Genomic DNA, 18,247 nt, shown 5'->3' with positions numbered 1-18,247 from the left:
TTCCTAAAGTTATTCGCCGTTTGATTTCGTCCATGATGCTGTTGTCGGTATTTAGCTGAGATCCCAGGTACACGAATTCGTTCACCACCTTGAAAGTGTGAGCGTTGATTTGTACATTCTGCTCGCGCGGTCGGTTCGAATGGGTGATGATCATGTATTCCGTTTTTGTGTCACCTTGGAACGTTGGTAACGCAAGCAAGCAAATCACTGGATTGATATTGAATCAATTTGGTCTTTTTTTAAACTGATTTTCCAGTGTTACAACTCATTTTTCAACTACTTCGTTCCTTATTTTGGTTTGTACATCACCCTGCTTGAGTGATTGATAAACGAGAAATCTATTCAATGTCGAGAGGGAAAGTCCATCGTGAGCCTCGTTGTTTTTTCCTTCTATTTCTTGATTGAATGCTCGTTGATTAGTGAAAGTGTACAAGGAAAAACCTTTTCTCTGGAGGGGGAAAATGCCATAAGTCTGAGCTGACCAATCAACAACAATTTCTGCAATTTTCTTCTTTTTTTTAAATATTTTTAATTACAAAAATCATAATTACAAAGTCAACTTCTTCATGTACACAAAAATTACAAAAAAATGCACATTCTTTGGGCTATATACTCCACCGTAATACCTTCGTTCAGTTAATTTATTAAAATGACACCAGTTTGGGATTGAAAAATTATTTTTGTTTTTGTTTTATTTGAATCAAAATCACGATTTCATATGGAATTGAACAATTCAAAACGCATCGGTGTTTCGCCGACGGTTTCCCTGTCTATTTTCGGCATTTTTAATTTCGACTCTCCCTTCAGTTGGTTTGAATTAGACCTTTTTTCTGCCTTGACTCTTTCGCGATCCCATTGACTCGACACTTCCGGAGCTTAGTCCTCCTAGAATGAGTTTTCAAGCATAAGTAAGCAGATGATGAATGGGGAATGGCATAGTTCTATTGAAGGCTAAATGAATTGCAAAGTCTGTGGTAGTTTACAGAACCCGATATTGAAGTGATGAAAAGAAAAACTTTCGTAGCCTTTGATGAGCCACCGAGCCATTAATGCTTTTTCAGGCACTAGATGTGTAGATGTGACGTTTTTCTTCTCAAAAAGGCATCGAAAGTCTTACTTTTCGTCACTGAGTCCCGAAAAGTCGTTCTATGCAACTCGGTATGCAACGCCGTTGTAAAAAGTGCACTTTTTCATGCATTGTTTTGGTGACATTTGATTGGTCTGTTAATCGCTGGTTTACGTTTTATCATTGAGTGTTGAAAAGACCATTTTATTACTCTCATTTCAGCGATTCAAAGTGGAACCGGTGATGAAAAGCTTTGTGTGAAACTGTTCGAAGTCATGTTAGGATTTCAATACTTAACTTTTCACAACAAATTGCGAAATTGGGTGTTTTTTATGGCACGATGTGTTTCTGAAAATTTCGATTATTTTACATCTAGTGACACAGAAAACCATTGCTCATCGTGTGCGCCTAGAACAGCATTTATTCCCGAAGTTGATACAACGTTTTTCTCAAAAAGGCCAAAGAAAGTTCTATGTCACTGAGTTGAGAAATAGTTATTTATGCCACTCAGCATCATAATATGTACATTTTGCAAACTTTAGATGCCTCTGTGGCATAAAACAATGTAGGCAACTCGATGTCGGCCTCGTGTCATAATCACACATCTAGAGCCTAATAAAGTACTTTACACCTCGGTTGCATAAATTACTATTATACAACCGAGTGATAGATGCGAAGATTACCTCTCGAGACCGTAGGCCAAGTGAGACAATACAAGTGTGCCAAAAAAGCATTTATCATCGAGTTGTATACAACATTTTTGGCAACAGAAAGTCCTACTTTTCGTCACTTGTTGCGAAAAATGATTTTTTAGGTTTTTAGGTTGGTGCCTAAAAGATCATTTATCACTCTGTAGTATCAAGTATCATTATCGTATTGTTGGCATTTTGTACGCTAACGTTACCCTTTGCAATTCAATGTCGCCTTTTTCCATTCAAAATGTAAAACTCAGTGAAAATGAACCTGAACAGTTTTCCATCGAACACCAAAATTTTTTTAACTCAATGAATTTCAGCTGAACATCTTTCTCTATTTCATGCACCAAATCAGATGATCACAACAAAATGATTGGAAAATAAAATGTACAAAAAAAAATTTGATAATTTGAATGTGTTTGAGGTGAATTCGGACATTGTTTTGCGGTTGTTGTTGCAAGAATGAGATAATGCGGTGAAAAGAGCGCATCCATTAAGCTACACAACATAAGGGTTACTTACAAAAGAAATAAATGAATTATAAGCTCCAGCCATTTCAACGCAATGCATTTATTTGAAATGATTGTATTGCCTACCACCCATGCGAAAGTTGATCATTACATGCGTCAAGTTACGCTCTGCGAAAATGATCCATTGCATGAAGAACATTTTCGGTACATTTTACGTAATAATCAGTTTTCGCATGGTGCCAGGGAATAACCAGAATAGATTTGATGCTGCTTCAAAATTCATTAGTTCGACAACAACCTTGTGATACTCGCAAACTCATAAGTGTCCTTTTTTGAGTGACAAGCTTTTTCTTAACTGTCTGTTCGACAAGTGAAAATATATTTCTCGCCATCGGCTCGGCTATACAAACTCTTCACTTGTCGAAAGGACCGAAGATTGTTGTTCAAGAAATACAATTTTGAGGTTGAGAGTATCGCAAAATTGTCACCTTATGTCGAGCCTCATGTAATGAATTACTGTCGCAGCATCTAATGTAATCTAATAGTACTCAAGCCTAGCATACCATAAAGTTTTGGAAGTTGTAAAAAAAAGAAGAAAAGAAAATTTTTGTAAAAATGTTTTTTTTTTAATATTTCTTTTGATTTTATGTTGGTGGTGGATTAGTTAACGAAAATAACACGATGATCCTATTGGTAAAAGTTAACAATAAAAATGTTTGCTTTCCATTTCCATTAAAAAAAATATTTTCTTACATTTAACGATGATAGAAACAAATTACTTAATTAAATGACTGGTTGGTTCAAATATGTAGACCTGCTTTCATAAATGGTATGACCGATAGTATTCGTCTGATTATTAAAATTACAAAGTGAGCCTGACGATTTTTTGGTAATTTTTTTACCTTAAGGCAACGGTAATTTACGAGCAATTTCATGCGGAGATTATAGTCGCTACATTTCATGGAAGTGTCGTTTCAATATTCAAGACATTTTTCTATAAATTTCAAAAATTTCTACAAAATTCAAAATTTGTAGAAATTCTAATACATTGACCCCATCAGACTAATTGTTTTTGCTAAATTATGTTAAAGCGTCGGCAGAACTTCTGTGAGGAAGGCATGTAAGGCCATTGGGTCAGGTCAACTTGAAAATCTCAGGTCAGGTCATTTCAGATCATGACCTGAAATGACCTGAAACCTGAATTGGACCTGATAACTTGACCTGAATATTTTCAGGTTGACCATATTTTTTGTTTTTTTTTTTTTTTTTAAATTAGTTTTGTTAATATAAAATCTAAAAAACAATTGATTCCTGATAAGGCCTACTATTAGGTTTTGGTTGTCTTAGAGCGGACGCTTATAGTTTCTTTACAAACAAATCCAAAGGTACGGAAAGTCGTACAATCTTCACTAGGATCATTGGCTACTAGGGTGTAGCGTTTTGCAGTCTTTTTAGACCCGTACGAAGTACTGGGGTCTTATGCGTTTACGCATACGTCCGTAACACGTCGAATTGGACTCCCTGAGTAAGGGGAAACCTATTGTGGTTGTCTAGAGATGCCAAATCCGCGAAAAAAAAAATGTCCGTCTGTCCGTCTGTCCGTCTGCACGATAACTTGAGTAAAACGCATCCGATTTTGAAAATTCTTTTTTTTTCCGTTTGGTAATGTCAAAAGACAGGCTAAGTTCGAAGATGAGTGATTTTGGATCGACCCTTCCCGAGCTGTGGCCCAATAAGTGCTTTACGGTTTTTCGAAGATATCTCCGGACATTCAAACGTTACTTTTGTAACTGATACGTCAAATAAAAGGTATTTACAATACCGATCGACAAAAAAAAAAGTTTATGGAAATCGGATGACCGACTCGTGAGTTAGACCCCTTGGTGTGAAACAAGCACAGGGCGGCAAGCAGTTTTTGCTTGTAGGTCGGCCACATTTCAACAAATTTCGTCTGTTTTAGCTTTATTAGATAGGTATTGACCGTACCAATCAGGGAAAAAAAAGTTTTTGAAATTATGTTCTCCGGAGCGTGAGCTAGGTCTCTTGGAGTGAGCTCTTATCTGGCTACTCGGAAGTACAGTGAACGTGGTGTATTTTGTCAGTATCTCGAGTAAATTTTGACCGAATTTCATGAATTTTTTTTTGTTTGAAAGGTATTAACGAATGTAAAGCGTCGGTACAATTTCCGGTCTCCTAACAAAATGGCTGCCGGTGGCCATATTGGATTTTAGTAAAATAGAAATATCTTGAGAAAAATGGTACTTAGAGAGTTTCTGTTAACATGGAAATAATTTGTTATGTGTGTGGGGTTTCAGGGATTCCATATATGGACATCTATATATATCTATATTCACCTATATTGAGCTATATACAGGCATATAGAGCTATATAATAGCATATTCATCTGTGAAATGTTTATTTATAGTGAAATATAGGTAAATATAGCGGTATATAGCTGTTTAAATAGGAATTTATGAAATTTGTCTTCGTACGGGGCTGTCTATATTGCCTCCGGCAATTTAGTTGTATATGATAACAAGGCAAAGAGTGGATAATGTAAGTGATTTTAAAGGGAGAATAGTTTTTCAGCAGAGAAGAAAATGAAGTAAGAGAAATGAAGAGTTTCACATTAAAGGCTTTTGATACGAATAGGTGTTTCGTACGGGTCGGCGTTAGCTATGTTTTTTTATTTCTTTAAGGCCTGCGGGTAGGCTCGATGCAGAATGGTCCACTGATCACGAAAATAATTATAAAAAAAAATTTAAGTTCGAAACTCCCATGCGCACCTCTGAAAACCGATTTTTTTGGTCGAAGAGCCATAGTTCTGCCGACTGTGTTGAAACAAATTTGTTAAGTGTATATGATAACTACAGTTTGTTCATTTCATTTTTACACAGTTTCTAAAGATTGTCGATATGTCAGAGATTTTAATGTACCCAGTCAATTAAGTTCTTCCCAAATTGCGCAATATTTGAATTCGCGATAGAAATTTTAAATTTTGCGCCAAAAATTCATAATTTGGGAAGAACTTAATTGACTGGGTACATTTAAAACTCTGACATATCTAAAACTGTGTAAAAATGACATGAACAAACTGTACTCGTAGAGACTGTTGCTTCAATTTGGCATACTTTGAAATATGAAAAAAATCGACTCACCGCTGAAAAATTACAAAAAGTGTTCCCGACCATGACTTTTCCAGAAATTTTTTGGAGTTAAAGCTTTCTAAAATCTGTGACTGGGAAACATAGTCGTGTCGTAGCTCATTTTATAGGGAATTTCAAGAGCTTTCAAACGAATATAGACTTGACGTAAAGTTTCACCGGGTTGCAGATTCATTGACCTTCTAATGTGTTGCAGACTGTATAGTCTGCAGTCGAATTTAATGACCAAGGTACATGGAGTGGAGGTCAACTTGTACGTGAAAACCACAATCTCCCTAATAATCTGTTAAAAAGCTCATCTTAGAGTTGATCTGGTAGATTCGGATAAAGACGAGAACTACTCCTCTGTGACTTACATTTTCCTTCTCGTTTGTGGAATGAACAATTTTGCGACAATGTGTGAATGGTATTGTCGTAAAGGTTGATCGGATTCACACATTGTTTGAATGATCCACAAAATTTTTCGACTTTAATTAATGAGAAGTAGAATATAAAACATAGTCACAGTCAACAAATGAATCTTGTTCAATGGAGTCATATTTGACTCATAGGACCACAACAGTGGTCTTGAATATTGGATATTGTTGAGTTTGTAAAAGATGTCTTGTTTTCATAATTCCGAAAGTAATCCGTAAAAGTCCTAAAATTGGTGCTTGTCAGCACGAAGAAGTCAAGCCTGAGTACGAGGTCGGGCACCGAAATACAAATAAGAACTATGACGAAGTCCTATCACTCTTCATGTGAAAATATTGTCCTATATGTCCTACCGAAGGACAGGAAATTTTAAGTGGGACCACTGAGCAAAGCTAGGAGAACCTTTTGTATATTGCAATTTTGGGCGAACACATCCTGCTTTTCGGCAATAAAAGGGTAATACAAAAATTGGAGAACACTAAAATCGTTCGGACAACACTAGATTTCTATCCCAATTTTGTCCATATTTTTTTAACAAAAATAGTGAAATATCCGATGAAAAACTGGAACATTGGAAAATGGGAAAACGATTTCCCCAAAACTAGTCGCTGCTTCGATCTCAAAAGTTAATAATTATGAAAGAAAACCATCGATTAACACAAACGTACAGCAGAGTTCCAAAAAAAGGCTAGGTCAAGATCTAAGAAAAGAGTTTAGTATAGGTCTGTTCCAAGCCAAACGAATAGTCAAATTTAATCCATAGAGACATAACCTCATCAATATTTATATGAAAACAGATATCGGTGGATGAAATCGTGTTCGTTCGGCCAGTGAAAATTCGTGTTTACTTGGAAAAAACCTATAAAATTGATGGAAAAAAACTTTGACATCGAACGACATAACGCAATTTTGGCCTGAAATATCGAAACGTTGCACCGTTTAAACCCTTGGATGACCAAGATTTGTTTTTTTGTTCTAAGACTGAATCATCAATGAGTAACGTTCAACTTTCCGTAAAATTTGCAGAAAAGCTATCGTATACGGTTGGTTCGAAACGAGATTAAATAGGGACCGCCGACCACCAATAATTTTTTTTCATATTTATAATAAGTGATGGACAAGAACTTCACACAGGAAAAAATTAGCCCAAACCCCTGAGCCGTTTCTGAGAACCAGTGGATGCGACTACCACAAGCAGTCAGGTACAGCCTGAGCACATATTTTAATTGGGATCGGTAGAGGGAACAATTCTAAGATATACCGTGTAGAAATTATTTCTTTCGATCATCTGCTCTCGGAGCAACAACAGTTGAAAGTCGAAATTTCCCCATTTTCGAAGAGTAATATATCCCTGACAAAGTGACCAAGACAGCCAGTTAAGATTGAATCTAGACGCGGTTAGTAAGCTCTTTCGAATGGCGAAAAAAGTTTTTTGAAAAAGTTCTTTTATGTTACATTTTCAGAGAAGTTACTTTTTCCGCTAGCCTCGGTGAAATTCGGCCACTTCTGTACCCTTCTGGTAGCTTTATTTCAAACTTATTTGTCGCTTATATTGTAGCCTGAAGAATAGGCTTTTCAACGATACCAAACATGCCATACTTGATCCACAACAAGTACTGTTGATGATTCAGTTTTTCAATCGAAGTCACTCTACTCGCAAATCTGGAGCCCTCGAAAACGAAATTATAAAATTTCACTATTACATGACTTTTACTTATGTATATTGATATACCGACTCAGAAAGTCATTAAAGTTTACTTTTTTTCAAAAAAATCTTGAAATTTAATAATTTCGTTTTCGAGTGCTCCAGATTTGCGAGTAGAGTGACTTCGATTGAAAAACTGAATCATCAACAGTACTTGTTGTGGATCAAGTATGGCATGTTTGGTATCGTTGAAAAGCCTATTCTTTAGGCTACAATATAAGCGACAAATTAGTTTGAAATAAGGCTACCAGAAGGGTACAGAAGTGACTGAATTTCACCGAGGGTAGCGGAAAAAGTAACTTCTCTGAAAATGTAACATAAAAGAACTTTTTCAAAAAACTTTCTTCGCCATTCGAAAGAGCTTACTAACCGCGTCTAGAATCAATCTTAACTGGCTGTCTTGGTCACTTTGTCAGGGATATATTACTCTTAGAAAATGGGGAAATTTCGACTTTCAACTGTTATTGCTCCGAGAGCAGATGATCGAAAGAAATAATTTCTACACGGTATATCTTAGAATTGTTCCCTCTACCGATCCCAATTAAAATATGTGCTCAGGCTGTACCTGACTGCTTGTGGTACGTGGTAGTCGCATCCACTGGTTCTCAGAAACGGCTCAGGGGTTTGGGCTAATTTTTTCCTGTGTGAAGTTCTTGTCCATCACTTATTATAAATATGAAAAAAAAATTATTGGTGGTCGGCGGTCCCTATTTAATCTCGTTTCAAACCAACCGTGCGTAGTCATCGAGGACGAGGACACATCTTGAAAACTAAGAGAAAACACTCGTTGCCATAGGAGCAACAAAATCGTTATTTTAGAGGGGGAAAAGAACTTTTTTTAGTAATCAAAAACTTGATCCTGACAGCTAATCAGCGAAAATTTGGTGATTAATTGCGATTTCGAGCTATTCCTGGTTGACTTAAAGTGAATATTTACTGACTAGCGACACGGTTGACCTAGTTTTGTAACTTGCTAATCACTTTGATAAACATTTAAATTCATGCAAGTGGTTAGAAACACTTTTGCTTTCCCTAGGGTCGAAAGTGGCTTATTACGACCCCAGGGACGAAGTAAATTGACTTTTAGATAAAAGCATGTGAAATTCATTACTTAACTCGGGATAATAAGACGAAAAGGGTAGTTATCGTGTGAGTTTTGTTGATTCGAGGCGTAGCCGAGGTCAATAAACATACGAAAAGGCAACTTTTTCATCCCGAGTTATATAGCAGAGACTATTCCCTTCGGTTATTTTACACAAAAATTACTCCAAAAAATCGTCAAGCTAACGTATTGTTACAGTTTACAGCACAATGAATGTATTAAGCTTTTGATGTGCGAAAACTGAACCCTTAACACGTTTCCGGTTATTGTGACTTGTCAACTTTAGGCACTCCGGAAAGTGCTAAGCGAGTCGGGCGATTCCTCCAAATAAATTTCTAAAAATCAAAAATTTGACTTTTGATTTTTAGAAATTTATTTGGAGGTATTTCTCGACTCCCTTAGCACTTTCCGGAGTGCCTAAAGTGCCTGCTCGAGCATTATCCGCTACGTGTTAAGTGAATTGAACACATGAACTCAATAAAATATTAAAAATCAAAATTCTTTTCAAAGAGCAGTGGCAGAATCGGGTGCTGTTCTTTCTTTAATGCCGAATCCTTAGCATTCACAACAAAAATGTACAATCGCAAAATGTTGATCAAAAATAAAATTCGATTTCCATTCCAACTAAAATTAACCATTCGAGAGAACCAAGCAATAAATCAAATGCTAGCTAAAAGGTAAAGGTTATGGCTGCTACGCAAGAAATGATAATAAACCGAAGCAATAAAAAAAAAATTGAACAAAAGCACACCACCCGTTACCATTCATCTTCCCAATCATCCGAATAGCTACTACCTTTGTTGGAGTTCGTTTTACTCCGACTATCTGAATGCTTCAATGGTGGCGGCGGCGACGGCGAATATTGTTTATAATTTCTATCTCTGTATTCCATCCGTGGCGAGCCGGGCGGACTGAAATCGGTTTCGGTTTCGTACTGTGACATTATGTCCGAATAGTCGTTGTATCGATCGTTTGGTGAGTAGCGGCCACGATGATCGTATCGATCTCGATCGTCTAAAACGCCTGGTGAATATCTATTTGGTGGGGGCGGTGACATTATTCTGCCTAATGGGGGTGGACGCATTTCAAATGGAGGAAGTGGCATAAATGGTGGTGGCATAAATGGCGGCGGTGGTAGGAAAGGCGGAGGAGGTAAGCCCATTAAGAGTGAAGAACCTGTTTGTTCGACATGGATTGGTGATTGAGCTGTTAGGTCGCTGGACAGTCCTTCCAGGGAATTGTGGCCTGGAAAGAAATGTTTTTTGTTTGTTATGCCACACTCTTTGACGTCAAACGATTCATGCGTACGATTTTGAAGATTGTTGTCGATTCCGTTGCCATTACCGACAATCGAGGTTAGTTTACGTCGCAGAGCAGTTGCCTCGGAACGAGCTTCCTCAATACGACGTTCTGCTTGTCGTGCACTTAACCATGATTCATGCGCTCGATTTTCTGCAGCTGTGATTTGGGCTTTATGGGCCGCTATTTGCGCTTCAATTTCGGCCTTGAGTGAATCATTCTGCGACCTAAAATTTGGGATTGTTAAGTCACAGCTGGCATTTGAATGGCTCTCAACAAAATTACTTCAACTCTTGAATCTCCGCCTGTAGCGATCGAATCCTTTCGACCGTACTGCTCGTTTCACCTTGTTGCTTCATAGTCATAGCTTCTTTTAAGCTAAGCTCCCTAGGACGAGAAAAAGGGAAAAAATTGATTTGACACGCAGTCCAATGACAACCAACTCACTTCTGCAATTGCATCTCCTTGTCCTTGAAATAAGTGGACAGAACTTCCAGCCTAGTCTGTGCTGCCAGTTTATCTTTTTCGGCTACACTGTACTCCTGCCTGAGAGACGACACCTCTTCGCTGACAACTTTCACATGATCCTCCAATAACTTTCTTGCATCGGCTTCACCTTCCAGTCGATCGATAAGCGATTCCCTCTCCTTGGTCAATGCTAACAATTTGGTTTTCATGTCGGCTGTGCTCATAAGATCGTCGAGTTCTACACCTTCTTCGTCTTTCAGTTGTTTAAGTAAATTGTCCAGTACTTGAACACGCGCCTCATTCGTATGGTTTGATTGACAGATCTCGTTATGTTTCTGTCGCAAGTCGGTCAGTTCCTTGCTTATTTTGGTTAATTCTGCTGTCTTGATCTGGAATTGGTTTGGACTGTAGAACACGTCACGCAATTTCACACAATGATTCCGTTACCTTCATTTCTCGATTAAACCTCTGCTCCAATTCCTTCTCCTCTTGTTCAATCTGCTGCTTTAGATCCGTATTTTCAGCCTGCAATCGATCCGTTAAATTTTGCAGACTCTCAAGTTCACTCTCGAATTGAATCGACTTCTCTGACAGTAGAATTTGCAGTTCACTGTTCTCACGGCTCTTTTCCGCCAGCAGAGCGTTTATAGACTCTGTCGTAGCTGCAGATGAAAATATTTTGTAAAACAATTCATTCGACACTTGACACTTGAACCACTCACCTTGCTGTTCGTTCAATTGCCGCTGCAACTCTTCCACACTGCTAATGATCGAATCACTGCCACTTTGATTGTTCAGCAATTCGGAGACCATTTTGTTTAATTCCAAGCCAGCTTCGGCTGCCGTTTCCAATTCCTTTTCCAACAATATCACTTGATCCTGTAAAGCAGCCCGTTCCGTTTCGGCCGTATCCAAGTCGCGTTTCAACGCAATCACCATTTCATTCGAACCGAACGAATTATCCTCGATGCTCGCCAATTTGTTTCGCGTGTCGACCAGATCACATTTCAACAAATCACATTCCTTCGTCGACGTCATCAGTTTGCGCTCCAAAATATTCAGCTTGGACACCAGGCCACCCTCTTTTCGATTGTTCGTTATGCAATAGTAGCCCAAGGTGAAAGCAAGCACAAAAATGGCTGTGATCACAACGTAAACGATGACATCGACCAGATCCACTAATTTTCTCATGAACGTGACCGCAAATTCACTGTAATTGGTGAGTACTATCGGTTCGGCCTCTGAATCCATTGCACTGTAGTGCGAACCGTGCTCGAACTGTGTATGTTTCAAATTGCTGGTCGGCTGATGAGCGTTCCTGGGACACGAATCGGGCGAGCTAGCGTCACAGTATTCATCGGAATTTAATGCTGAAAGAAGAGAGACGAACAAACTTTGAAAACAAATCCGGGAAAGAGAAACAAATGCTCTCAACAAAAACAGCCGACGACGTAAAATTTTTGGCGATGTTTTAGTTTGTGCAGATCCAACCGAAATAGACAGCCAAAGGTCAGACAAATATGAACGAAACGTATCAACTAAGTGTTTTACCTTCACTGCATAAATCACGCTCACATTTGCAAGTGAAACGTCTGTTCATTATACATGATACAATGTATGAAGACCGATAGACGACCGGTGCAATTTTCGTATAAATTTAATAAACGAGCCATCAGAACAGTCGGAGCGTTTGCTGCGACTGAGCCCCGTACAAACCCGTATATCTATTGCGTACGTGACCCTAGTGCGCCTGTCACCCTACTTTGACCGTAAGCCTATTGCGCCGGTTAATGTAGTTAAAGTAAAATTATTATGCAATTTGTACATCTTACAAATTGCGCAAAGCGCAATTACGAAGCCCCGTACGACGTTCCTTTCAAATGAAACAAAAATTTCAAATCGCCCTAAAATTTTATTTTTTTGAAGGGCCTAGTATCGGCCTCAGTCCGAGGACCCAAATTTAAAATTTTTTTTCAACTACATTCTATTCGGCCTTTGATTACCTTCCAAATGAAACAAAAATTACGAAAAACGGATGAAATTTACTCGAGTTATATGTGAAATACACATAGGGCCCTAGTAGTGGCCTTAGTCCAAGGACCCAAATTTAATTTTTTTTCACCAACATTCTATTCGGCCTTTGATTACCTTCCAAATGAAACAAAAATTACGAAAAACGGATGAAATTTACTCGAGTTATATGTGAAATACACATAGGGCCCTAGTAGTGGCCTTAGTCCAAGGACCCAAATTTAATGTTTTTTCAACAACATTCTATTCAGCCTTCGATTACCTTCTAAATCAAACAAAAATTACGAAAAACGGATGAAATTTACTCGAGTTATATGTGAAATACACATAGGGCCCTAGTAGTGGCCTTAGTCCAAGGACCCAAATTTAATTTTTTTTCACCAACATTCTATTCGGCCTTTGATTACCTTCCAAATGAAACAAAAATTACGAAAAACGGATGAAATTTACTCGAGTTATATGTGAAATACACATAGGGCCCTAGTAGTGGCCTTAGTCCAAGGACCCAAATTTAATGTTTTTTCAACAACATTCTATTCAGCCTTCGATTACCTTCTAAATCAAACAAAAATTACGAAAAACGGATGAAATTTACTCGAGTTATATGTGAAATACACATAGGGCCCTAGTAGTGGCCTTAGTCCAAGGACCCAAATTTAATTTTTTTTCACCAACATTCTATTCGGCCTTTGATTACCTTCCAAATGAAACAAAAATTACGAAAAACGGATGAAATTTACTCGAGTTATATGTGAAATACACATAGGGCCCTAGTAGTGGCCTTAGTCCAAGGACCCAAATTTAATGTTTTTTCAACAACATTCTATTCAGCCTTCGATTACCTTCTAAATCAAACAAAAATTACGAAAAACAGATGAAATTTACTCGAGTTATATGTGAAATACACATAGGGCCCTAGTAGTGGCCTTAGTCCAAGGACCCAAATTTAATGTTTTTTCAACAACATTCTATTCAGCCTTTGATTACCTTCCAAATGAAACAAAAATTACGAAAAACGGATGAAATTTACTCGAGTTATATGTGAAATACACATAGGGCCCTAGTAGTGGCCTTAGTCCAAGGACCCAAATTTAATTTTTTTTCACCAACATTCTATTCGGCCTTTGATTACCTTCCAAATGAAACAAAAATTACGAAAAACGGATGAAATTTACTCGAGTTATATGTGAAATACACATAGGGCCCTAGTAGTGGCCTTAGTCCAAGGACCCAAATTTAATGTTTTTTCAACAACATTCTATTCAGCCTTCGATTACCTTCTAAATCAAACAAAAATTACGAAAAACAGATGAAATTTACTCGAGTTATATGTGAAATACACATAGGGCCCTAGTAGTGGCCTTAGTCCAAGGACCCAAATTTAATGTTTTTTCAACAACATTCTATTCAGCCTTCGATTACCTTCTAAATCAAACAAAAATTACGAAAAACGGATGAAATTTACTCGAGTTATATGTGAAATACACATAGGGCCCTAGTAGTGGCCTTAGTCCAAGGACCCAAATTTAATTTTTTTTCACCAACATTCTATTCGGCCTTTGATTACCTTCTAAATCAAACAAAAATTACGAAAAACGGATGAAATTTACTCGAGTTATATGTGAAATACACATAGGGCCCTAGTAGTGGCCTTAGTCCAAGGACCCAAATTTAATGTTTTTTCAACAACATTCTATTCGGCCTTTGATTACCTTCCAAATGAAACAAAAATTACGAAAAACGGATGAAATTTACTCGAGTTATATGTGAAATACACATAGGGCCCTAGTAGTGGCCTTAGTCCAAGGACCCAAATTTAATGTTTTTTCAACAACATTCTATTCAGCCTTCGATTACCTTCTAAATCAAACAAAAATTACGAAAAACGGATGAAATTTACTCGAGTTATATGTGAAATACACATAGGGCCCTAGTAGTGGCCTTAGTCCAAGGACCCAAATTTAATTTTTTTTCAACAACATTCTATTCGGCATTCGATTACCTTCCAAATCAAACAAAAATTACGAAAAACGAATGAAATTTACTCGAGTTCTATGTAAAATACACATAGGGCCCTAGTATCGGCCTCAGTCCGAGGACCCAAATTTAAATTTTTTTTCAACAACATTCTATTCGGCCTTTGATTACCTTCCAAATGAAACAAAAATTACGAAAAACGGATGAAATTTACTCGAGTTATATGTGAAATACACATAGGGCCCTAGTAGCATTTCACTTCTAAGGCCCTAACTCACGGTCCACTCACCCGATTTTAAAAAACTTTTTTTTCCTGGATTGGTATTGACAATACCTATCATTTGCCGTGTCATTTACATTTCCATCGTTTATTTTGCCATAAATATCACCAAAAGACCTTAAATCACTTAGGTGGCCCTAACTCACGAAGGGCCGACCCGAATATGCCCATCTTCGAACTCAGCCTCACTATTTCGACTATCTTTCAGGGAAAAAAAAAATCGGATTTGATTTACTCAAGATATCGACGTGACAGACGGACAGACGGACAGACGGACAGACAAAATTTTTATTGCAGATTCGTCATCTATGAACATAGGCAAACACTTTGCCCTTACCGTCTGCTTCGAATTCCATCAATTACACACGGCATCGTAATCCTATAAGCCCCTTTGTACTTCGTACGGGGCTAAAAATCAATGAGGTCAGTAGTGGTCATCGTTCGCTGTCATATACTGTTTCACTCATGTAATGCTAATGCAGGAAGAGATTTATAGCAAAATGGAATTACAATTTCTCGGCGAAACGTTAATTCAAATGCGACTGCTGGCTTGAGGTGGTGACATAGGTAAAGTGAGTGATAGGTCAAAGACTGCTCAACGTTAAAACATCAGGTAAGCCGCCCCGAAATTCTGATAAAAATGTTTTTCCTTCACTTACCTTCCTTATCCTTAGCTGACGGGGCAGCAAACAGAATATCATTCAAAGCCTTATCAAAATTATCGTTCGACGCATCATCCCCAATTGTTTCCACAGTCGAACTGCCTCCGAACAAATTTTTCACTGAACCGAACAACGTACCGAAGAATCCTCCATTGACTTCTGCATTCTCGGCTTGCTCACTGCCCGCTTTGTTATTCTCTACGGGCTGTTGCTTTTCAATATGAGCCGATGGAAGGATTGGTTCGACAAATCCGACTCCCTCGTTGACTTTTTGAGTCAAATATTCGGCCGTTGGTAAAACATCCAACGGAGGAACGATTTCGTTTTCTGCAATGACTGTGTCGTCTGACGTCGTACTGGTTGTATCATTCGGATCATTGTTAGCGTTAGCAGAGTCCTGACGTTCGACAATTGGTTCAGCTTCTTGCGATGATGCTGCGACTGTATTTTCAGTGATTGTCTCAGCTTCTGGTTTTGGCACAATTTCTTCCCGGACTTCTAAACTATCAACAACAACTTCCACTGGAGCCGCTGTAACAGGCACTTCCTCTTTAATCATTTGACGTTCGTCATTTGATTCAGTGGTTGTAACGACATCACTATCATTAACATGGCTTGGAGTTACAACGGGTTTCACAGATTCTTCATTGACCGACGGATTAGTATAGACTTGCGCATTGACTGGCGGATCAGTATCGACTTGCGCATTGACTGACGGATCAGTATCGATTTGCGCATTGACTGACGGATCAGTATTCACTTGCACTTCAACTTTTTGATCAGCCACTATTTTGGGACCATCGCTTGTGGAATCATTAAGCTCACTCGCAACACCATCCACGGACGGTGGTAATGGTTTAAATGGTGGAATTTCATCATTGACAATAACTTTTTCTGTCACAGGATTTGACGCTGCAGAATCGCTAATAACCGAGTCAACTTTAAGCACTGGCTCACCAGTTGTTACTGAATTATCACGTCCACTGTTTGTAGCTATTGGAGGTATCGATTCCACTTTTTTCGGTTCACTTATTGACGCCTGATCGACATTCTGGTTGTTTGGTGTTGCATCTGGAATAGGCGTGGTTGTTTCGACTGGAATGTCTAGTGGATTCTGTGGTACATCAATGGGAATAGTTGTGGTGGTGAATTGACTGTTACCAGTTATTGATTCAGAGTTAGTCGTAGAAGGTGAAGGCGGAGTTGCATCTGCTGAGCCTGCAGTAGAATCCAACGGTGATGGTGTTGTATCGTTAGTTTCTTGAACTGAATCTTTCAACTCGTGTTGCTGCTTCAATTGTTCAATTTCACCTTGTGTCGGTGCCATTATTTCCAATGTGGGCTGGATGTTATCATTGCTAATGTCGCCCGATCTCTCTACAATCGAATCGGTCGTTACGTACGCCGTCTTTTTAACAACTGGTTCCTCTACCACCGGTTTTCTAGTTTCTTGCGATTCTTCTTCGCTTTCCAAAGCATTTTCGGCTTCATCATATTCATCTTCCTCTTCTTCGTCGTCCTCTTCTTCATCATCTTCATCAGTACTATCAAGGCTCTCATCGAAATTCTTTGAATCGTACTCGTTCAGATCCTCGATTTTCACTTCCTCTGACTTTGGAGTCTCCACACTGTCGTTGGGCTCCTCCGATTTGCTAGCTACATTTGGTGCATCAATCGAACGCTTTAACCTCTCCGGTGTTTCTTCATTCTGCACTTCACTATCAGTGGAAACTGTTCCCTCATTCGAATTGTTTGAATTGATTTCTGCACTCTGAATATCCGGCGACGATTCGTTGATGTTTTGAACCTTATCTGGCTCTGCTGTTGATGGAAGGGGTGTAGCTGCAGCTGCTACATTTTGCACTGTTATCAGCTTCGCGGTGGAAACAACTATCTTCTCTTCGGTGATGAACTTCTTTGGAGCATAACCGAATTTCCCATTGATCTCGACATACCAAATGTCGTCGCTGGTTTCAGTTGCCGACTTTGAGTAAACAGTTATTTTGTCCTTGTTCTTGAACGACAAATTGATGTCATTCGGCGAAGCATATGTTATGCTAGCCCGGCCGATCGATATCGGTTCTGGAAATGAAAAATTAATTTTGAAAATTCACTCTCAACACCAAAAACGACGGGACATTGGCCGTGGAGAAAATGGCCTACATATTTGTAGTGGATATTTCGAACGCATTTTGCAGCGAAATGAACCCACCTGAACACTTTTCATTAACACATTTTCGTGGGCCGGTTACGTGTGCACTACTTAAACTAATTGTAACTAAAATTAACAGAAAATTTTCAATAAATAAGATGATCTTCATCGTTTGGCCACATCACACACCAGGAATATAGTTAATATTTTATCAGATTCTGTTGGCATTACTGGCCCACGTCAAAAAATCATATGAATCAATTTAGCTGTCAAAAATTGTAGAGAATTTGAACCAAAACTGCTAGTACCATTATAGCGGCAAGTATTTTGAACGAAGAATTTGTCATCTAGTATCGACAACGATAAAACATAATTGATTCATTGTCAATGTCGTTTAAAGGTTCAAGTGTGCGTGTGCTTAAAAATAATGAGTTTTATGCAACTCAGCATCATAATGTTCGACATCTGCGAACTGTTGCGTAAAATGTTGTATGAATCTCGATGCAATGGGTTCACTCGATGTCATAAATAACTATTATTGCATTGCGGTAAATATATCGACATTAAACACTCTTTTTCGTAGCTAGTAGAAAGCTGGAAAGTTGGAAAGCTAGTAGACGAATACGGTCGTTATGAATTGTCTTGTAAGAATAGTAAAGGATGGATTCCAGGACACGATGCTATTAACAACATCTTCTCACATGCTTTTTCGTCAGCCGGTGTACCTTATATTTGCAACCACCAGGTATTTCGAGAGTAAAC

At 38.4% G+C, this 18,247-nt stretch overlaps 1 protein-coding gene and 1 long non-coding RNA gene across 2 annotated transcripts in view; one reads left to right on the top strand and one right to left on the bottom strand.

Annotated features, from left to right (window-relative positions):
* Positions 1 to 18,247, top strand: part of LOC119082779 — a 322,328-nt gene that overhangs the window by 234,012 nt on the left and 70,069 nt on the right. The window lies entirely within an intron of this gene.
* On the bottom strand, positions 718 to 17,706 carry LOC119082762 (transport and Golgi organization protein 1). The gene is made up of 9 exons (XM_037192349.1): positions 17,546 to 17,706; positions 15,331 to 17,415; positions 11,106 to 11,753; positions 10,831 to 11,045; positions 10,363 to 10,772; positions 10,201 to 10,302; positions 9,925 to 10,142; positions 9,412 to 9,861; positions 718 to 885 (listed from the first exon to the last, which is right to left on the bottom strand). The coding sequence occupies exons 1-9, from the start codon at positions 17,652 to 17,654 to the stop codon at positions 818 to 820; spliced, it is 4,305 nt and encodes a 1,434-aa protein (XP_037048244.1). The 5' UTR covers positions 17,655 to 17,706; the 3' UTR covers positions 718 to 817.

This window comes from Bradysia coprophila, unplaced genomic scaffold, assembly GCF_014529535.1.
Source record: "Bradysia coprophila strain Holo2 unplaced genomic scaffold, BU_Bcop_v1 contig_476, whole genome shotgun sequence".
NCBI lineage: Eukaryota > Metazoa > Arthropoda > Insecta > Diptera > Sciaridae > Bradysia > Bradysia coprophila.
Note: the sequence above shows the minus strand (reverse complement) of the source record. Positions and strands in the feature narration are given on the sequence as shown.